The sequence below is a fragment of the Carassius carassius genome, chromosome 28, assembly GCF_963082965.1.
Source record: "Carassius carassius chromosome 28, fCarCar2.1, whole genome shotgun sequence".
NCBI lineage: Eukaryota > Metazoa > Chordata > Actinopteri > Cypriniformes > Cyprinidae > Carassius > Carassius carassius.
This window is the reverse complement of record NC_081782.1, coordinates 13,851,165-13,874,666: the sequence shown is the minus strand read 5'-3', so window position 1 is coordinate 13,874,666 and position 23,502 is coordinate 13,851,165. Positions and strand designations below refer to the sequence as shown.

Sequence of the window (23,502 nt, the reverse complement as noted above, 5' to 3'; positions counted from 1 at the left end):
AAGGCCAATATCAGAGCAACCTGGGCTCTCATAACACCTGAGCAGTGCCACAGACTGATCGACTCCATGCCACGCTGCAGTAATTCAGGCAAAAGGAGCCCCAACTAAGTACTGAGTGCTGTACATGCTCATACTTCTCATTTTTATATTTTTTAGTTGGGCAAGATTTCTAAAAATCCTTTCTTTGTATTGTTCTTAATTTATATTGTAATTTTCTGAGATATTGAATTTGGGATTTTCCTTAGTTGTCAGTAATAATCATCAAAATTAAAAGAAATAAACATATGAAATATTATCAGTCTGTGTGTAATGAATGAATATAATATACAAGTTTCACTTTTTGAATGGAATTAGTGAAATCAATCAACTTTTTGATGATATTCTAATTATATGACCAGCAACTGTATATCTTTATCCAAATGTTTTATTTTAAGTGAACCGATTCTTTAAAATGAATCAATAAATCAATTATGAACACAAGTAAAATGGTTTACAGGTGAAAATAATTTTAACAGGAATCCACACAATTTAGAATTTTGAATTAGGGGTGTGTTAGGCCAAACCCCCCTGCGCTGGATGGGAAAATACCAAATACCATGTGAAATACATTATTAGTTTAACTTAAAGAACAGTTTTAACAAAAATTTAAAATATGAAATATTTAAATCTACTTAAAATAAAAGATACATTTTTGCAACCCTGACCATATAACTCACCTATAATTTATAAATTGCATACATGTCCTTTAGGCCAATTTTTCATATTTTACAACACATGAAGGATATAAATCAGCCTTCATATCATTATTTGTTGATAGCCACATCACAGCATAAGTGAAAGCACATTACATAAGCCACATTTTATGAAATTAATCATATTAAAATAAACTTTAATCAATTATATTGGTATACAGCAACAAAAGTTAAAAAAAGACACATTTTAGTGTGGTTTTTATGTGGCATTAATGGTGCCAAATGTACCCAAAGAACAGGAAGTGTTAAATGTCCACTCTTTGTCTAACCATAAACAAATAACTCCGTACTTTTGTAGCTCTAAACACATTCCAGTAGTTTTAAAGATCAGAAAAGGCTTGAAACAATGGCCTGTTCCAGTGTAGCAGTGTGTAAGCATCCGATAGCTAAATTAGAGAATGACTTGTTAATGATTTACAAAAGTTAGAAACTATAACCTTACCAGGACGCCAAATGTCACTTTATACTACAATACTTGGAAAGACCATAGATGCATGATTTCCAGAAGAAGAAAAACTATTATGTAAAGCAAGAAAATATTGTCTGTCTAACTCTGATGTCAGACGCCAGAGATTTACATTCGCACTAAATACATTTTACATTATAATTCAAATAGACAATGTGTATCATACAGTATGTAACTGCAAAATGATGTAAACATTCAAAACAAAAATAGGGAGGAACAGCTGGTCAAATGTTGTTGACTTAGATCCACCCTCACTGTCTCTTTTACCTCCTCCAAAGCTGTAAATGCTTTAGCTTAGCCAATCACAAAAGGCCATGTTTACTTGAACTTCCCTCCAATCTGTCACCTGTATTGACCAGTGTCCTGATCCAGCTGACAGTGTTTACTCAAGCCCGTAGTCTGTCTGTTTGCTTTCTCCTCCAGTGAAGCTCTCCAGCACATGTGCCCAGTGGTGATTTGCTCCCTGAGGAGGTCACATACTTGGGCCACCCAGCTTGAAACACATCACCTGGTAATAAGAGCTGTGATGAGCCACAGCTGGAGGATCTTCTCCTCAAGACGGAGTTTGTTGTGTATGCAACTTCTATCAACATAAACATTTCCAGATCTGGTGTATGGAAATCATTATAGTAGCTATTGTTAGAGATCCAATTTAGTTAATGAAAGTAATTAAAGATGGCATAGAATAAAAATTCACCAAAATTATACAGACTGAAGTGACCTCAGTACTTGATTTTTTTTTGCCCTGTAATAAAACCTACAGAGCTTGGATTATAAAACTAAGCATTTAAATATCATCAAAAAGACACATTATTGGAACAACTGATATTTATAAGGTTTTTCTTTTTATCTAAGTAGTCTGCTATACAATTATAAATATCTCAATGTTTTCCATTACAATCAGAATTTCATCTTATACTTTCTGGCCAAATGACAACAACTGCACCAAGCTTAATATTTTTGCTTTGAATAAATTTAAGCATTTTACCTCTTCAATATTTATGGTTCTAATTATCACTTTATGGACCATAAAAGCCTGATGTATAAAACATAATACAATATATAAAACAAATTTTTTTTTAGATATAAAGATTTTGTCTAAAGGTTAAATAAACTGTTCAATGCCAGGCTTTACAGTGTTAACATGCTACCATTTATCATAAATAAACACAAACAAACAAATATAAATAATTAAATATGTTGGTCTTGTTGGACATTGAAATGTAGCCTATGTTTTTTTTTACCCCCATGGTATGATTTCCGTAGTTTAAAAAGTAAGTTACTTAATATTTTCCATGGCTGATTTTCATATTTTAAGACTGCAAAGCTGAAAACTGTATGTCAGTTTTAACGTGACCACAAAAACACAGAACGTTACCCCTCAAGTCCCTCATGAAAGTATCCAAAGTTGAAGAACTATATATTTTGGATAAATCAAAATAATTTATCATAAACATCCCCCCATGATCTGTCTTGTAAATCTACTTTCAAATCAAATTAAGAAACATTTAACTTTAAGTGTGATTTTGAAATTTCTGACTTCGAAATGAAATAAAACAATATTGCCTAATATAAATTTGTACACAATTATGTTTTCTGCTTTGTTAATGAATATGAGATATCAGTTACCTACATTACACAAAGAGTTTAGTGCTAGAAATGTATCTGAAGAGTTGCGTGTTACTCAAGCTGTTATTTGAGAGGGCGCTATGCCTTTAAGAGTTCCCGAGCGAGCGCTGCCTGAGAAACTTTGGGAGGCCGTTGGACTGCTGCACTTTGGATAATGAAGGAAGTGACGAATCCGCATTACTAGGAGAGAAAGAGAAAAAAAACTCCAAGAGGAAAAACAGAAGCTTACGTAGAAGTCAGCGTGAAGCGCACTGTACTGAATGAAGGCGAGCGTCAGAGGCATGAGCACGAGTCTGCAGAAGCTCGCGAATCAAAGTTCCCTCAATGAGAGAGAGACGCGACACGAGTGCAAACACCAGATTTGATCCGCGCGTGACGCGGCTCTCCTAAATGTTTATTTACCAAACGTGAACAGCGTCTAGATCCGTTTTAAAGGACTTTATGAATTATTTTGTATATCCAGCTTCCAGAAAATATGGATGAAGCAGTAAAAGTGGAGCCGCTGTGATGTTTTGAGGAGATCTGTTTGAGAGACTTGTGGAATGAGTCGAACCGCATCGGCGACTGTTATTCCCGTGGATTCTCCTTCTGAGCTCGCTTTTTGAGTTTTAGGATTATCTGGAATGTTTGCGAGGTGGATTTCGCCGGGTTCAGGTCGTTTAACTCTTTTGCTTTGGCTGCTCACGGGTGCAGTAACCTTCGGGTCTGCTTCAGAGCTGAAGGTGAGGGTTCGTTTGGCCGATGGACAGATCACAGATGAACTTCTGGAGGCGGACAGCGAGAGAGACTCCATCTCTGTGGAGTTTAAACAGGGAGATGGGACACTTATAACTTTTGTGGCCGATTTCAAGCAGGTAAGTTGAATATTGTGGCCAGGATGAACGCTTATGGCGGTTTAATTTGATTGTCACATATAACAGAGGTGTGTAGAAATACAATACATTTCTTGACTTTTCATAGTGGATGAATAATTTGTTGATTAGTCTGAATATCAATTCAGTTTTACTCCTAAACAGTTCTAAGTGATATTACATAAGGACAGATGCTCTATTACTTTCAGAATAAGCAGTAGGATATTCTGCGTATTTAAAGTGAATGATCTTAAAATTATATTAAGAATCAGAAGTTATGTGTTTTGGATTTTCACAAATTTCACAAACCTTTTGCACTATTTAGATACAGTTGCACTTATATTCCTTTAGTTGTCTGACACAGTATTATACTTTCACACAAACGAAATATGCAATATAAACTTCAGTATAAATATAACATATTTTGCATTTTAACATTTTATACGCTATTAATAATTATACATTTTTATTACCAATTATGTGAAAGAATATATGTAATTGTCTTTAAATGATATTGAGAATCAGAAGTTGTTTTCCTTTTTATATATAATTTTTTTTTATACAGTTGCATTAAATAATTTAGATGGCTGACACTGTAATCCAAAGCAAAGTACAATGCATTTAATGTATCTTCTCAAACCCCATGTGATTTTAACCTACATTTCTAGCTGGACTACATTTCTTTTTTCATTTACCAGATCATTTACAGTGATAAAGCCTCACATATTAGTGATTAAACTTGTAATTTGAGTAGTGGTTAAGTTTCCTTCCTTACACCATTATAATCAGTGCATTTGAGTTAAATCATCCACATTAGCGCTGAACGTCTGACCTGAGGTCAGATTCTTTCAGTAGTGATCATACCATCAGGATTAGCAGTGGCACTGTCACTGCCCTCATCTGCCTCCGTTCTGTCACGTCAGCAGCCCTCTGCCCTCTCGCGTCCCCTGATCCTGCACAGAAGTGGTCAGTGTGGGGGTTTGGATCACATTTGGAAGGCTTGAACTTTTCCTTTCCTCTTTTTATCAGTTCCACTGGCAAGCCGGTCTCCATTCTTCTCACATGTGTTTCTCATCTCAAGTTTCCCCTGTATCTCAGGGATTTATGGAAAGTTGAATTAACGATGACTTCCAGCTGGATTTACTGCACGCTACACTGCAAAGGCTTTAACGGGGATAGAGGAAGACAAATATTACTGAATGAAGTATGGTTTTGCTGGCATCTGCCTATTCAGGTGCTAACTGAACCCTCTGATTTGATCTCCGTAGCAGAAGTATTCATCTTTTGTTATCTTTTCTACTAATTTCTTTCACATAAGCATTCGATGACAGATTTAGCACAGCTCTCAATTTGTCTTTCGTTTATCAAAGCTGCCTGAGATTTCTTCACATCAGAAAATATTAGTCTTCTGGAATTTACATGGCTGAAATGCCAAGCATGGCATATTTTAGACCAGATGCAGCCAATGTTGTTATTTTGTCTTTTACATGGCATCATTAAAGAGGGAAATTCAACAAGAGAGAAAGTATTTCCTCCTGTTTAAGGTTTAAAAGAAGTCTCATACAGTTTCCTCAACACTGCTCAAATGACATAGCAAGGTGTTGTTTTGTCACCATTCAGTTCCAGTTTCAATAGAAATGAGATGCGATTGGAACATCACGCATATCTAGAAGGAAAATGTCAGTGGTTTTGGCTAATTTTATTAAAAAAAAGCATTTTCATAATATAACAAAAAGGTATATCCCACTCAATCAGAGTAAAAGACCAGTCTTTATCCAGTCTGTGTGGACTTTTTGAGATTCTTCAACCATGTGGTCTGCTTCAGCTCCGTTTTGGGGCTGTAGGAATTCCAGTAACCAATCACAATCCAGCAGTTTGGTGGAAGAGAAACCATGTGTTATCATGAATCTTTCATCTCCAACTCAAGCTCTTCTCTTAAACTGTTCCATTGTTTTTCTAGTGGTATTGTGTTACTCAGAGCTCTGCCTCTGCCCATCGGCAGCATAGACAGCAGTGAAGATGAATTCATCTCAGCTTGCATCCTCTGCCAACTGAGGAGCAGAGCGGTCTGCTTTCATGCTCATCTCCCTTTTGGGATATCTGTGTCCTGTTTGGACTCAGTCCAACTCTCCTCTTTGCTTTGAAATGTTATCGGCACGTAACTTTTGGGCTTGCTGGAAACTTCATTCTTTTAGATTCAACTTTAGGGCAATCATTTATTGTTGCTTGTGGAAAGATGTGTTGCGTTGGCTTTTGCATGGGAAACTCATAAGTTCAGTAGCATTTTGAAGTTGTTTCCCTTTTCAATTTGTCATTTTGTCACTTGTGGGAACTTGTCTGTCTTTTATGTCCCAGTTTTTCAATCAACACGCAGTGTGGGTGAACCTGCCCAGTCTAACCTGTTTCAGAAGGTCCCACTGAGTCGGAGTCATGTGAGATGGATGTGACCTTAACCACACACCGCACAGGCTTGAACAACCTCTCTCATGAAGCGTTATGACACAAATGGATGTTTAAAAGATTTATGTCAAGATGAATGACAGACCACACCCGTTGTGTAGACTTTGCCGTTTTACATTACAGTAAAGGAACTAAGAAATTGCATGACTGGTGAGGTATAAATATTGAATTGCAAAGTGCTGTATTTAGAGGTGGTTTGTGTCAGAATGAAGAAATGGCACAATTTGCCTTTGAAATCACTTTTTTTCCACTACACAAAATAGGCTGCTTGAAGTATGGAAACCAGTGTGCATTATCTCTAACTAGTTTCAGATAAATACAGGTTGAATAAAAATTTTCATGCAAGTGAGTCGGCAACAGGCAGGCCATCCCTGGCGGCCCCTTGGCTACAAGCTGATGTGTTTATTCAATGCAGAATATGGCAGATGTTGACCCTTTGAATGCTGCTGAGTAGAAAGAGGCCTCTTTTACCCGCAGAGAGAGCAAAATGCTTTGAACTGCTCAAGTCAGTTGATCCAGAGCACATTTGCGCAATGAGCAACTGAAATATGCTGATTTTTAATCATACTTTTCTTGAACCTCCAAGCACAGCAGTCCTTTGATTTGTGTGTGTTGCAATTTGGTAAAACTCTTGATTGCAGAGCACAGATTGCTTCAAACAATCCCTGTGTGAACTCAAAATGGACTGTCTTCATGTTTCATAAATTGTCACATGCAAACGGCGATTTGATTGCTCAAGATTGCTTTCCTTGTACCTTAGCAGCATATAGTGAACTTAATCAACATGGTAGTTTCTTCCTCAGTCACTGGATTTGTAGATAAGAAGGATACACATATTTACACTTTTTTTTTCAGTGGCAAGATAATGGAGACAATAATAATTTTTAGTAACTGTGAATTGTAATTTTTATTATTAGTTTTTGTTATTTCTTTTGTAATTATGTTCCATATCCAACTTCTAAATGAACTTCTGATGGCAAATTGTTCACTTAGGAAGAAGTTAGAGAATGTGAGCATTGCAACAGATGTTTTACATATTACATTTTATTTTTTATTTAATTTTATTTTTAATCACTACTGAGGCATCCATTGTTTTTAATCCTTATATATTTCCTAATAAAGACACTGGGCAGCTGCCTGCCGGCTCACCAAATCTAGTTTTTATTTGCATAGGAACTTTTCCTTTTTTTGCTTTTGGACCCTGAAGGTACATAAAGAGCATTTTACTACTCATAATTCAATCGCTATATAGCCAGAATTAGTTTTCATTGTAAAACGTGCTTTATCATTATTAAGGATTAGCTGTTTCCTTAAAGCCCCTCCAAAATGGCATGTCTTAACAGCCACAAGAGAATAAATAACCTCTGATCTGTTTGATTCATTGCTTTATGAATCAAGCCTTGGGTTACGTCAGGTCTTGTGGAGTCCAACTTCCCATTGAAATGCATTGTATAACCCAGGGTAACATTTTTGTTTTCTTGATGAGGCATATCTTTATAGAAATGAGATGAACTTCCCCTTTTAGTTCACAAGAACAGCATGAATCCTCCCTGAATCGTTAGGGTCTTGTCTTTTCTTCTCCCACGCTCTGACGTTCACCGCCGGGTCTTGTGCAATACCTTTGTCTTGGTGTGTTGTGTTGAAATATTGGCATAACGGTTGTAAAGAGGCGTCAGGTTTAAGATCTTGATTTATTATTGAACACATGAGCCTTTGTGCCAAATCTGGAGGCTTTGTTAGTTATGAGATGGTTGTGGAAGGAGTTAACAGCTCATAGGAGGTACTGCTGTGATCTGACTAGAGAAGATGAGCATATACAGTGACTGTACAGCACAATCAGACAGCTGTGACAGGGCAAAAACGTCCCTGCCGTCCCGCAAGAGCTCAAGTTAGCCACATGCCAAATGGGAGTCAAAGGTCACCCGTTGACAGCTCTGTGGAAGCAATGGTCTTCCATTACCATTACAGCCAAGTGCCTCTATTTTTGCCATGCTGTTTGCTTTTTGGTGTCATATTCAGAGGAAATCTACTTTTAAGATGTTACCAAAACAGAATTGCGTTGACTTTTATTTAGCACAATAAATGTTGTTTTTTGTTTTTAGGTGTGTAAGACGTCATATTCTTTTTGTAGTTATGAAGCACAGCTCAAGCATTTCTCCCATGCTCTGTCTTTTGTCCGAGGTTGCTGTTCATCAGAGCGAAAGGTTAAATGCTGGCATGCACCTGTGCCTTTTCACCAGCCTTCTTGTGAAACCAATTAAACATCTCTGCCGTCACAGAAAGCGCTATAATCTAGTTATGGGAAATTCTAGACAATAGCATTTCTGTAATTTCTCAAAGTGGAACCACAATTACAATAAACATTTAGCATACCTGATTCTACTGGATCATGTCTGCATGCCTTGTTATTTGTTTGTATTAGTCTTGAAACTTTCACCTGGTTACCTGTAACTGCTCTGGGTGTTTGGTTATTTGTAATGCATCTTAACCATTCAATCTTTGAAGTCTTGCCTATCTGGAATTTTGTTTCACAAGGGAAATTTTTAAAGCATGCAGACCTGCATTCTGACTCGATTACTTCAGTCTAGTGATATGGCTTGAAGGAATAGTTCACCTGAAAATGAAAATTATCACTCTTTACTCACCCTCATGTCATTCCAAAACTGTAAGACGTTCTTTATTCTGTGGAACATAAAAGATAGTTTGAAGAATGTTTCAATGTTTTTGTATAGACAATGAAAGACAATGGATTCCAAAACCACTTTAGAGTCCACTGACCTTCATTAAATGGATAAAATACATGAAGACATTTTAGGTTTGTCATAACATATGTCATGCAGGTTTGGAACGACGTGAGGATAAGCAAATTACTTTAGCTAGGAAGGCCAGAAACATACTTTACGCAGATCAATGTTTGGCGAACATGAGTTTGTATTTATTTATGTGGTAATAGGGGTTTTAAAAGTTACCTTCAAATGTATATGCCATTAAACCAGATGCATTGTTACTCAAGTAGCAGCTATAAACATGTCGACGGTTGAATGTGTGCTGTTGTATTTACTTACTTAACGGTTGCTCCTCCATGACACTGAGTAAACTGACTGTTGAACTGATATAACTTATGACTAGACATGTGCCGGTATTCGGTAATGCCATAAACCACGATAATGAATTTGCAAAATATTTTTATCGTGGGCACTTCAAAATACCGCAAATAATGATTTATTACAAATTATTCCGAATTTTGTAGTTCTCTGACAAGCTGTGCAAAACCACGTTCATAATCGCAGACGATATAATTGTAGGATTATGTAATCGACGAAATCGTTTGCAATAATGACAGCTGTTGTGTATCTTCTCAGTGAACTATGACTCCGTGTAGCAAATGCAGTTCCATTTGAGAGCACGTGAAAATACCACATTTAATAACATGTTTTAACTCCAAATTCACTTCATAACGTCAGTCAAGTGTTTAAAATAAATCCTTCTGTGAGATGATGTTGCTTCTTAAACAGAATAATTAAGGCACACAATATTTCATTGTATTCTAAGCAGTGATAAAGGCTATGTCAATTAGCATTTCATTATAGATATACTTTTATTATGATGAAAATTATAATAATAAGAACTCCGATAAACCATATATTGCCGTAGTTGTGTGTTTATTAGTCACATTGAATCAATGAAAGCAGTTTAATCTTCTGTAAATTCAGCTGCAGCGATTTCCTGGATTTCTTCTTCATGGCATATTTGGATGGAGATTAACTGCTGGTCACAGATTCATAAATTTACATTAGTTAACAAACTGCCAATGAAAGTACCATAATAAAAGTTTTAGCAATTAATTGCAAAATGAAAATTTTTATACCGGCATATACCTACTTATGACGCATTATGAATTATGTTCAGATAGATGGGATTGGGCCTTAGAGTAATTGATGTGGTAAATTAAAAAGGATCTTTATTCCTTCATCTAATCAAATTCATCCACATATCTGTCTGTAGTTAACTCACATTTTTGATATAGTAATGCAAAAGTTAATAATGCATATAATGTGAAATCTTGAAATATACCAACTTCTTTTGTCTTTTGTGCAGTACAAAGTTTTTTTGATGACAACATGTGCATTAGATTGCAACCACGCATCTTAAGCAATTCCACTTAAGGCCTCTTGGGTAGATGTTATTCATGCCAGTTGATACAATGGAAAGCCGCACTTTGCAGACACAAAACAAACATCTTTAATGTGGCAAAACAAAGAGCATTTAATTGAAATGGTTTATAAAATCATTCATCAGTGTCACTGAAAAGTACTGGCAGAATTAACAAAAATACATTCTATCACGTCTTTCATAGTTGCTAGTCTCTGGAGATGAATTGAGAGAGTGTTTTATGTTTTAGAGACACAAACAAACATGACGTTGGAAGGCTAGTCTTATATAAACTACCACAAATTCAGATCCAAACAACAATCACTTAGATACAAGATCCAAAACGTTAGCACAAAATAAAGCAATAATCCTTGGAAAACCTTGAGTCGTCTTATTTTGGCTTTTGTTAGACTAACAGTCAAAATTCTGGAATAATTATTTGTTTCTTTTTTTTTCAAGATTCTTGAAAAGAGGTCTGTTATACTCACTGAGTCTGCTGATAAAAAAATGATCAAAAGAGACCATAAAGCCATAATGTTACAAAAAATTGTTGTCTATTACAAAATAAATGCTGTTCTTTAGAACATTCTAGTCATCAGAGAATTCTAAGAAGTATATCAGTTTGAACAAAAAATGTAAAGCAGCAAATAGTAGTCAACCAATTATCGGCCTGGCTGATATTAAGCATTTTATGGTTATCGATATCGGTCATTTTGACAACTTATTTGCCGATAAAATTATTTAAAGAGAGTTTTTGTCAGAGCATTTTATATCGGTTATCAGCCTTCTTGATATTTAATAATTGGTATCCGCATCGTCCCTGAAAATCACATATCGGTTGACCCCTATTCCTCAACATTGGTAATAATAAGAACCAAATCACCATAGAATGATTTTTGGATGTTGTCGTGACTCTGAACACTAAATTAATTACTGCTGAAAATTCTGATTTTGTTTATTGTGTTTTTGATCAATTAAATGCAGCAGTGGTGAGTAAAATATATATATATTTTTGTAAATTATGAATCACTAATTATTAATTTTCTTTGTTTAATCAACTTTCTTTAATTATTAATTTTCTTTAATTATTAACCAACCTATATTCAATGCAAGTCAATGGTAACCAATACTGCTTTGGACTCCACATAATTTCATTGCATGGACAAACAATCAAATTATCTTTCAAAATATCTTTGGTCCAGCCAGCCTTTCACCTATAACTTTATTGTTCTTGATGATGAATGAACAACATTGTATATCTGACTTGAATTTTATAGCATGAGCACCGTTTGGAACTGACAGTGAAAACAGTGCCATGGTTTGCGATAGTGCCACAGTCAGACATCAGCATAGTCCAAATAAACATGTTGTGATCCTACAGCAGAAAGCAGGAGCAGAAGCTAATGTTTGCTTTGACTTCAGAGATGCCATCTATTTCTTCAGGACTGTCAAAATAAACTTTTCAGCACTAAGATTTGTTCAGCCTCTAATCTGGGCATTTGGTAGACCTGCTGAAGGTGGGCGAACAAATGAAAAACTGAGCCCAGGATCAAGCTGACTGAAGTATTTACTTGCTAACCTGGCCTAGACATGTTCCTGCATAGAATGGGTCAAACAGACAATTGTAACAAGACCCCGGAGGAAAGCGAAAGAGATACTCACCACAGATAAGGAAAGAGGAAATGGCCAAGCAATGAAGATAAATCGTAGTTGTAAAGAGAAATCAATGATTGAGCTACTGATATCAGGTCGGCTTGCGTCAGCAGATATGAGTGGTCTACCTTTGCAGTGTCAGTTTGCTGGGTTTCTCCCTGTTGTCATCGAGGTGTTTGCAGAGCAGTGTCGCCAACATTTCCCTGTAATTAAACTGAGTGCCTAGAGCAGCTCCCCCACCAACGCCCCCTTCTCAAACCAAACCGCCTGTCTGCCGGCTGGAAAGTCCTTCAAGTGCCGGAACTTGAAATAACAACGGCCTGCTCCCTCCCTCCCTCCCTCCCTCTTGTGTTTGCTGATTGTTCTGTCCCCATGCGATAATTCCAGCAGGTCTGCCTCCTCCGTCAGTCTAATCACCTTCCTGTTTTTATGTTTTAGTGTCTATTGTGAACACAAATGCTAGTAGATAGAATTTGAACCACTTACTGATATTTTTCCACAAAAAGTATTATTTTGTAATAAAGATCTGACTTTTAGATTCACTTAAGCATTGTAAAAATACAATACCTTTCAAAGGTTTGAAGTATTTTACATTAAAATGTGATATTATGAAATGTGATAATTAAAATAAGCGTTCTACTATTATTATCAATGTTGATATAACATTTCCTGTTAATATCAGTGTTGAATACAGTTGTGTTGCTTTTTTATGTAAAAACATAAAAAGTTTAAAAGAATAGCATTTATTTAAAATAGAAACATTTATATAGGTGTATATATCTATGTGTATGTTTGTATATATGTATGTGTATGTGTATATATATATATATATATATATATATATATATATATGTGTGTGTGTGTGTGTGCTCTTGTTTTTGTGACATATCAGGACACAACTCTGTATAATGACATGGGTATGACACAGATATTACAAGGAAAGGGTGACTTATGAGGACATAACCAATTACATCTATGCCATTACATCACAACCATTACATCTATGGGATGTCCCCACTTTTCACAAAAACAAACGTGTGTGTGTGTGTTTTGGCCTTTTAACTTAATAGACAAATCTAAAATGGTTAAAGAAATGCAGTTTAAATGTTGCATTAAAAATAACACTAATTATTTAGTACATTTAACTACCTTTTGAAAACCGTTGTGCTTGAAACTTTTTTCAGGATTCTTTGATGAATAGAATTTTTAGGAGAACCGCATTCATTTGAAAGTATTCAGTGTCACATTTGATCAATTAAAAACATCCTTGCTGAATAAGAGTATTGCTTTTCTTTAAAAAACATATTATTAATAAAAAATAAAATTAAAAAAAATTATTTGTCAATTTATAGTGATTTATATTTACTTTTTAATATTATTTTAAGTGCCATTCCTAGTCATCCACAGAAAAGCAGGTAACTTAACTAAAACATTTTGCCAAGTTTGCACAAGAAAAACAGACACGTTTAATTTAGGTTGGATAGCAATGCAAAGTTTGTCTGCGGAACTGAATTTACACCCTCAGGCAAAACTTTACAAATAAAATCATTGTCATTCATATAGAATGCCAGAGGAGGTGTATGATTCTTGGCTGTCTGTCTGCCACGAGTTCAGTGAGACTGCTGCTCCTTGAGTTTGGGGGTTGACCATCTCTGGAAACCAGATGGAAGATTCTAGAAAGTGGGTGAGATGAGAGCTCCAGAGCAAACAAAGACAGCCTGGGCTTGTTTATTTGGATTGTCTGAGAAAACCTCCTACTTTGCGAGCGAAACCCTGAAAGCTTGCTCCCTTCTGTCGGCTCAGTGCTCAAGACCTTACTGTGAAAAACAAGAGGAGGAGGAGGAGGGAGTGAGGAGAATGTGTGTGTCTTTCTGCTGGCAGAGTCATGGGGATGCCAGAGCAAGGAGAAACTGATGAATGGGTAGACAGGTCCACGGCCTTGCTTTCTTCTCTTGGGTTTCCCATAATGCCTTTACATGGAAGTCTTTATAGGCACGGGGCGCTGCCAGATATCTGGTCTGGTTGCTAACAGCAACTTAATGATGTGCTGAAATATACAGTGTCTTTTTGTTGTTCTGGGCTGGAACGCTATAAAATCTTCTAATGAGGGTCTGACTGTAAACTTGAAGGTCGACGGCTGACTTTCATATGCTAAAAAGCGAGAATTTAGGAGCCAGAATGAAACAAATTGATTGGTATTTGATGCCATATGCCATTTTATCCAATTTTCAATGTCACTCGATCCTTCAGAAATCATTTTATATTAGATGCAGATTTGATGCTCAAGAAACATTTCTTATTATTAATGTTGAAAATAGTTGTGCTGCTAAATATTTTTTTTTTGAGGAAAGTGTGATTGCTGAAAATTCAGTTTTGCCATCACACAACATCAACACACAAATTTTAGTAGTTTTTACTGAATTTTACTTGGAATAAAAGCTTATTTCTGTCTTTTTTTAAAAAGATTATTTTTTTTATAATTTTCTCCTTATTTATGATAAGTGGGAAGTGAAGTGGGAGAGAAAGAAGGGGTTGGGATCAGGAGAGGTCTTTAAACACATGACGCCCGAAGCACAACAGCACTATATCTCGGCACGCTGCCTACAAGGCAATTGGTGCCAACTGAATAAAAGCTTATTTCAAAAATATTTAAAAAAATGTAATAACTTCAATTCAATTTTGACCACTAGTGCATTTCTTAAGGAGTGGCACAGTTGAAAGATGACTAAATGTTTTTCTTCACAGGATGTGAAGATCTTCCGGGCACTGATCCTGGGAGAGCTGGAGAGAGGGCAGAGCCAGTACCAGGCTCTTTGCTTCATCACACGGCTCAACCACAATGAGATCATCCCCAGCGAGTCCATGGCCAGACTCCGACAGGTCAGTCCACTGCTCCCAGACTCCCTCAGAGGCTGATGACAGTCACTGGGGTGAAAACAAGCAGATGCTGAGTGTTAGAGTTGAGCTCATGGGTTAACTGTGCTGCGTAGGAGTGTGATGTTTTAAATGGGAGATGTCAGAGGAACAAGGCTGTAAAAGGCCTTTGATGAGCAGTTCCTGGGAGGGTGGCCAGATGTGTGAATATGAATGAAAGGTGTGAGAAAAGAATGGAAACCTCTAGGTTTAAAGGACAACATGACTAATACTAAAACCTTCTTTTCTGTATTACAGAAAAATCCCCAGGCCATCCGCACGGCGGAAGAGAAGAGAAGCACGGAGATGCTGAGCATGAACGTAGCAGTTAATTTGACACGGACGTGGCAGCTGAGCGCCCACATCCACAACATGTGCAGCGTCGCCCGCGAGGCGGTGTACACGCGCGAGGCTGATGTCAAACACTGGCTGGACAGAGGCAAGCATGCTCACTGCGTCCCTTAATTACACCCTACCAAACCCAGCACAATTAAATATATCACTGACATAGTGCACTTCACTTATTAACCCTCTGTAGCCTGATGTAGAAAATAATAGTCGGACAAATCACTTGGAGTGAATCAAGAACCTTTAGACAAAATATGTAAAAAGTTAATTCATTATAATTTCAAGAATGCACACTGTAGGTCATGTGTCATTTGATACATCAGGCCTTAATGGTGAATTAAAGATACCAACAAAAGTGTATTTTCATGATTGAAATTATAGTCTTTGAAACATTGATTAAATTCTGCATGTTTTGATGTCAAGAAAGGATAAAACCAGGTTATGAATGAATATAAATTTATTGTAAATATAAATGTGTATAAATATATATGAAATGTATTTATATATTTTATATGTAATTATGTATTTGTATATATGTATGAATAATATTGAACATTTAGACAAAACACGTCAGTAACACTTTAGTATAGGGACCAATTCTCACTATTAACTAGGTGCTTATAGCATACCTATTATTAATGTATTGTCTGTTTATTAGAACATATAAAGCACATTTCTGCTTGATCATATTCTACTAAATACCTAAACTTAACAACTATCTTGGTAACTATTAATAAACAGTAAATTATGAGTTTGAGGCAAAAGTTGTAGTTAATGATTATGTATAATAATGTTTTTGGATCATATAAATATATATATTATATATATAAAAATAAGATAATGTGATTTTAATAATTAAAGAGCAGACTATAATGTATTTTATATAAAACATATAATATATAAAATAAATGATGCATCAAGTAAATTTTTATAATGAAAAGTGTTTTTTAATAATTGTAGAGTAATTGTAATATATAACATTTGTCGTTCTCTATATCTATTATGTCTATTAATATCATATAAAAATGTAATGAAATTATTATGAATAATTCAAATAATAAATAATAGTAATTCAAAAATAAAACGAATACATTATGATATCTTGAATATATAGTGAAAAGTAATATGATTTTAATAATGATATCAATAACTATATTTAGACTATACTTGTAAAATATATATATTTTTTTAATTAATTTATGGTTTGATTGGGTTAAATAATAATATTAAATAACGAGACTCTTGAATTATCATGTTTAATTATTATTACATATACATGTCAACAGTACAACAAAAATAATAGTTAAAAATAAAAATTGAGCTTTATCCAACTCTTTTCCACATCAGTTTACTGTAGTTAGACCCAGTACAGATGCATTGCTGTTTTAATTGGAACACATCTGCATTTGTAACACCTCACTGACCTACATAGCTTGAAGCTTGATGATCGTTAACTATACAAAATGATTTTTTTCTGATTCTTCAGGCATGGACAGCTCCATGTTCGAGTCTCAAGCCGTGGAGGTGCCAGGCCTGCAGAGCTGCGGGACAGTGAAGGACCTGTGGCAGCCGTGCTTCTGTAGCTACAACCTCAGACTGGAATGGTACCCCTGCCTGCTGAAGTACTGCCGCAACAGAGACGTCTCCGGCAGGGGCAGCCCGTATAAATGCGGCATCAAGAGCTGCAGCAAAGGCTACCAGTTTACTTACTACGTGCCCCACAAACAGCTGTGCCTATGGGAGGAAGAGAACTAGAACCACATATGATTCTGCATAAACATATTTAATGTGACCTTCAACACTTCCAAACATTCAGACTCGTGCCTTATGCACAACGCAGAAATGATGGAGTGTGATTTGAGCAGTTTGCCACGTCTTTAAACTGGTCAGTAGTTTTAAAGTTCTTCCTGCTCTTACCAGCACTATGGAATGGAATTGAGACTCAATTTCATCTGGGACGAGCAATCTGTGAATTAGTCACTATATAATAAGATGTAATCTTAAAATTAGCTGGATCCCATCAGGTTGCCAATTGTCTTTTTTTTTCTGAAACTGGTATTATTTATTTTGCAGTGGGATATGATTGAAGACACAAGCAAAGCGCACACGTTCAGAGAAAATGCCTTTTTTCTCACTCCCTTTAGTTTTATATTTTGACTGTTAGATTCAAAGCACTTTGGTGGACATATACATGCTTTGATTAATATTGGTGCAGACAGAAAACGCTATTAATCAATCAATCAGTCATTCAACTTTTAATTCAGACCGATTCAATCATGTGAATTATCTCCCCTCAAGTCTTAATGCTGGGATTCTTTGGGAGTGTGTTTTCATTTTCTTAAGGATGGACTTGTCTTTACTCTTTTGCACAACAGTAACATTTGGATCAATACAGTTTGAAGTATGGTCTTGTGATTAGTTGGGAACAGGCAACACTTCAAAAGTGACATGAGAAAACCAAAATAAGTGTATGTTCTGAGGGATAGAAAGTATAGAGAAAGGCATGAGGCTGATGAAATCCCATCGCAACTGTGCATCCAACACTACCATCTTCTGGTTTTGCAGCATTACTGTCACTCAGGCTCCTATCAGTATAACCTCAGGACAACAGCAGAGCTGTGAAACCATCACAAATACGGATTCACATCCTTTTGTGTGGTATCAGGCGCGCTAGAAGAAAATAACTTTCATTCAACTGGATCAAATGCGCAGACTGAGCTCTATCATGAAGAAGAGAAACCGTTATATTGTTTCACATTTCACTAATTTCACCCTCAACTCACGACTCGCCTCTCTTAACATGTGAATGTTCGCGTTTAACATGCTACAGGTGATTCGGTTGTCTTTCATGGTACTAAAATGTTTATACCGATTTATTTAATTTTGTTTCAGAGAGTTTAAGTGTTATGTTCAAAGTGTTTTTGAGATTACGCCTCCCCATACAACAGCCATTGTCTGGGACACAAGTGCCTTGGTGATTCAGTGTTTACTGATTCTTTTTTAAAGATAAAGCTGGTATGAATAAAGTATCAAAACTATTTTCCTATGAAAATGAATATGAGCATAATATGAAGTAATTTGAAATAAAAGCTCCTTCAGCAAAGCGTCTTTTATAACCTGTCTTGTTTACAGTTAGGAAAACAGTTGTTTTTTAAATGCCTCTGCAGAGCTGCAACATTGTGATGGTGTCAAACCACCTTTATGTTTAACATGTTATAATGTTTTGTTATACACTACCGTTTAAAGCAAGCGACACAACTGTGAGAGGTTTGTAAATCCCCTCGCGTGTCACCCTCTAGTGACCGTGCCTCGTGCTAACACCGGCGGTAACTATGAATACGTTGTGATTTGTTGTGAAGTCCGAGCCAGCAGAGGTCGCCGTGCTGTAAGGAAAGGATGCGTCTTCCTCTTTGTTGCCATCCTCGTTGTTGTCCAGCCGCTAAGGGACTAAGAGGCTGAAATGTGGCTTTTGTTTGTGTGGTGATTTGCGTACCATCTCCAAGACGATGCCGGAGCTGCTCACTGAGATCCCTCGAGGCCTTGTGTCGCTCCGCTGCTGCGCTTCTGTAACGGACGTGATGCAAAGACTGGAGGCTCGGAGGAAGCAGACAGCATCCAGGCTGAGCCTCAAGAACCCTTCGGCCTGTCAGTGAACATGCTTTTGATGAGACTATTTTAAGAGGTATATACTTTTTCCTTTTTTAAACAACAGATTTTATTTCATGGCTACACGTTGAACCCGCTCATTTTAATTTAATGAAGGGTGCTAATTAATTTAACCTCAGTCAGCCCACGGCTCAGAAGATTAGCCAGTCTGGATCCAGCAGTAGGCTATCCGTTTTGCACTGTGAATTAATAATGTGTGTGTGTGTGTGTATATGTATACATACACACACACACACACACATATATATACATATGAACTATGACTCTTTGACAACAGTAGGGATGGGAATCGTAAGAAACTGAACGATTCCTATTAATGATGTGCTTTTAGTAGCACTTTTAATCTGAAAAAAAGAAAAGAAAATCCAAATGGTTAGAGAATTTCATTTTCCAACAAAACAAATTAAAATAATAGAAAGCACAAAAAACATTTATTTATTTTACTTTATTTTTTTAGAAGTGATATAAATGCAGTGCAACAATTGATTCTTCATATTTATTATAGAACAATAATAAACACAAACATTGGTAACATTTTATTCAGTCATTTGTTTTTATTCATCTGTTTTTTTTTACACAGTTTGCGTTGTATGTTTTTGATTAACCAATAGCAACAGCATCATATGAATAAAAATTTAAAAAAATATTTGTTTTCATTGCATAATTTTGCCTGAAGCAGGAGCATGTTTTAAATTAATCTATTTTATCTATATAATTAATCTATTAATCCGTTATAAATATAAGTTATAAGTTATAAATCTGCTCCTGTGCCTCAAGTGGTAGAGTATTGTGTTAGCAGCGCAAGGTTGTGGGTTTGATTCCCAGGGAACACGTTAGGTAAAAAATGTTAGCCTGAATGCACTGTAAGTCCCTTTGGATAAAAGCGCCTGCTAAATGCATAAATGTATTTATTTATAAATAAGAATAAGAACCCTTTCTCAGTTACAAAACCTACGTATATATCAGTTTCCTGATGTATGTTTGGTAAAATACCCTAATATTTACATAGTTCAACTGCTTCACTTCCATAGTTTAAAGCACACAATAGGATAAAGAACTGTACATATAAGAATTAGAATTATATATATATGTATATGTGTATGTATGTATGTATGTATGTGTATATGTATGTTTAAGAAAATAACCTAATATGGACATAGTTAAACTGCTTTATTTCCAAGGTTCGGACAACATTAGGATAAAGAACTTTGGATAAGGTTGCCACAATAACTTCTGAGTGTTAATTTGATCAAATATTTCTTATCAAACCTGCTATGAATAATAACGCTTTCTCAGTTCTCAAACTTCCATACAGGCTATATCAGTGTCTGGATATATACGCTAAAATAAAGTAACCTAGTACTGACCTTGTTCAACATCAGCTGCTTTACATCCGAGGATTGGACAACATTAGGATAAAGAGCTGTGTCGATAAGGTTGCCACAGTAACTTTTGGTCTACTTTTGACACACCCAGATACCAGCCAGACTCTTGTATTTCTCAACTGTTAATGTGAAATCCTCTGCTAGCCCTTCAGACATCCTCAAGTGGTTTTAGGAATCAGAATCTAAGGAAAAGAATAATTTTTAGACAGTCACTCATGTGCTGTGGTGCTTCACGTAAGTACTCTCATGAATGCATGCATGCAATCTAACATGATACAGTGTTTTGTGAATGTGACAGCTCATTGTATTTGATTAGGTTCACCGAATAAAGATGTCGCCATTGGTGCTGGGAGTCGGAGTGTGCTTAGCTGGGTGGATTGCTCTTTATGCTTTGCTGTGCTACACAAATGGTTCTTGTGGCTATGAATGGAACTGTCGGCTAGTTACCCTCTTCCATGGCATCCTTGCAGTCTGTATAACTGCTTACATTGGATACATAGATGGACCGTGGCCTTTCACCTACCCAGGTAAGATGTACTAAATGCTAATATATATAATAGGAGTGTATAATATATAGAGACTATTTAATGCAGCTCAGAGATGACATAAATGCATTTACACTGTGATTGCAATTGCATAATTGATGCTAAGAGATTTCAAATGTTCAAGTACAAAATTATGAACATTAAATAAAAACTAAAACCACCAGTAGTTGTTGGCAAGTCAGTTGCTGTGTCCAAAATAGGTACTATATTTGATAGGTTTGCGACAGTAAAACCACTTACGATGTCAGTTGTGTCATTTCACTGACATTTACAACTCTTTCTTATTATGGAATCTCAGTTGAACTTGTAAGTTCTCTCGTCTACTGTTTTATTAATATTATGAATTTAGACATACTACTGTTCTCATATGCTGTTTTTTGCTCTTCCAATTCTTATCTTCGTTCAGCTGGCTGATTTTTTTAAATAGCAAAGCCAAGTGGCAAAGCAGCCATTTTTGAATGAATCATTGAATTATTCACTCAACTGATTTGTTCTAAATGCAGATTCAGGCTGTTACAAAACACCAGTTTTTGTTTCTCAGAGATTTGTGTTTAAGACTATTTTGGTTGGTAAAATGGAGCCACAACAGACAATATTTTTTCTATAAATGTAATATAAATATAAAAATGTAATAAAAATCTAAATTATGTCTAAATGAAACTCACATTAACATCGTCTTTTTTGCACTGTTGTATAAAATCAATATCACATTTGCAATCATGCTGATATTTTATCATTTGCAGGTACAAAGAACACCCCTCTGCAGATCACCGCTATGGTGGTCAGTCTGGGCTACTTTATTTTTGACATGGCCTGGTGTGTATACTACCGCACAGAGGGCCTGGTTATGCTTGCCCACCACACCATGAGCATCCTGGGTATTCTGCTCACTCTGTGGCTGGAGGAGTCAGGCATCGAGTCTTGCGCCGTGCTGTTTGGCAGCGAGATCACAAACCCCCTCCTTCAGACGCGCTGGTTTTTGAAACACTCCGGCCGCTATGACGGCTTCCTCGGAGACGTGGTGGACATTCTATTCGTGCTGCTGTTTGTGTTCATGCGTATTTTCGTGGGCGGCACCATGTTGTACTGTGAGCTGATCTCTCCAAGACCCAAGTTTATCATTAAATGTGGCGGTGTGGCCATGTACGCGCTGTCCTGGGTGTTCATGGTTGACATCGCCCGCTTCGCATACCGCAAATCCCAGCTCAAATCCAAGCGCTGGATGAATCGGCGCAGGATGGCAGAGGTCAACGGGCAGGATGTGAAGAGAGACTGAAAGATCTCTCAGATCAGTGCTTTGGCCTCTCGTTTCTAACACTGGAGAGAAGAATGAGAATCAGAACAAGTGTACCAGCTAATAAATCTCTGCAGCTAATAGATGTTTACATATTTTTAAAAAAGGATTAGATTTGGTCTTAATGTTTTTTATTATTATTTGCCATTATGATTAACTCAAAATTCTTACAATCAATTCTAATTTGATATATTTGTACTCATAAGGAATGAAGTGTTTAAACTTTTAAGTACTGGAAATATTTGATATTTTTGTAATTAGGAACACTACTTGTTATAAATTTTAATTAGTGATGTTGCTTTTACATTAAACTTGTTTGTGCAATATTCCAAAATGATCACGAAACACTACTAAATGTTTCTGGAAGGTTACTGAATGATTTGTGTGTGATTTAATGGTTTGAGTGAAAACGTAAATCTTGTCTTTGAAATGTAACCCTTTTTAAATTGATGTCTTACAGGCTGTTTGCATCAGTTGTTTATCTGTTATGGTGATTTGACCACACCACTTAATAAATCATTAAACATCATCATCACCATCATCTGCATCATTACAATAATGTATTTTAGGATGTTGTAATGTTGAAGTTGATCAATGAAAATGTATTAAAGTTTATTCAAAGACATTGTGACTTTAATTCACCACTTCTGATTAATGTGATCAAATTATGAATTACAAATCCTTAAGATATTGGGGTTTAATAACCGAAATCGAGGTCTAGGTGGTTTAATTGTTAAGAGATTGTAAAAAAGTGCTATTAAAAGGTTACAATTGGTGATTTGTAAGTGATTTGGCATACTGGTTTATTATTTGTTTTAAAAAGTGGTGACGCAGTTTTGTTATAATAATTATATATATATATATATATATATATATATATGTGTGTGTATATATATATATATATATATAGTAAATATATTTTAAAGTGTTTTTTATTCAGGTGGAAATATTTTAAGAAATTATTTAGATTCATGACTCAATTATTTTTCTTGCAAATAAGAAAATATATGTGCATCTTAAACAGTATATTGTTATTATACAAAGTATAATTACTCAACAAAATATAATGTACGTAAAAGGTCCGACTCAATTAAAACTAAGGTGTTGCAGTTTTGTGAACGTCCACCATGTGGCAAGCGAACATAACACTTGAACGGTTTTTCGCACTCTAGGGCTTGACGTTTTTAATTTAAGCAGCAACTGCCTCATTTTCCAAAGGATTAATAAAACGATTTAGCCAGTTGACTTTAAATCTAAAAATTCTCGACTGTTACTTTAATAAAAACATAATATGACGAAAAAAAATAGGGCGAAAAGTGAACGCCTTGTCAGAATCACTATAGATACTTAAATGTTCCATTCAAAACAAGTACGTTTAAATGTAAATA

At 35.8% G+C, this 23,502-nt stretch overlaps 2 protein-coding genes across 3 annotated transcripts; both read left to right on the top strand.

Annotated features, from left to right (window-relative positions):
* The first annotated feature begins 2,963 nt into the window (after positions 1-2,963).
* oafa (OAF homolog a (Drosophila)) lies at positions 2,964-18,327 on the top strand. Its single transcript, XM_059514459.1, has 4 exons — positions 2,964-3,701; positions 14,709-14,843; positions 15,135-15,315; positions 16,711-18,327. The coding sequence occupies exons 1-4, from the start codon at positions 3,471-3,473 to the stop codon at positions 16,977-16,979; spliced, it is 816 nt and encodes a 271-aa protein (XP_059370442.1). The 5' UTR covers positions 2,964-3,470; the 3' UTR covers positions 16,980-18,327.
* A 250-nt stretch (positions 18,328-18,577) lies between these two features.
* On the top strand, positions 18,578-22,758 carry LOC132108021 (TLC domain-containing protein 5-like). Of its 2 annotated transcripts, none has more exons than XM_059514460.1 (3): positions 18,578-18,906; positions 20,592-20,802; positions 21,564-22,758. In XM_059514460.1, the coding sequence occupies exons 2-3, from the start codon at positions 20,607-20,609 to the stop codon at positions 22,094-22,096; spliced, it is 729 nt and encodes a 242-aa protein (XP_059370443.1). In that variant the 5' UTR covers positions 18,578-18,906; positions 20,592-20,606; the 3' UTR covers positions 22,097-22,758. The 2 variants fall into 2 exon arrangements, with proteins under 2 accessions (XP_059370443.1, XP_059370444.1); XM_059514461.1 differs by lacking the exon at positions 18,578-18,906 and adding an exon at positions 20,117-20,509.
* Positions 22,759-23,502: the final 744 nt, after the last annotated feature.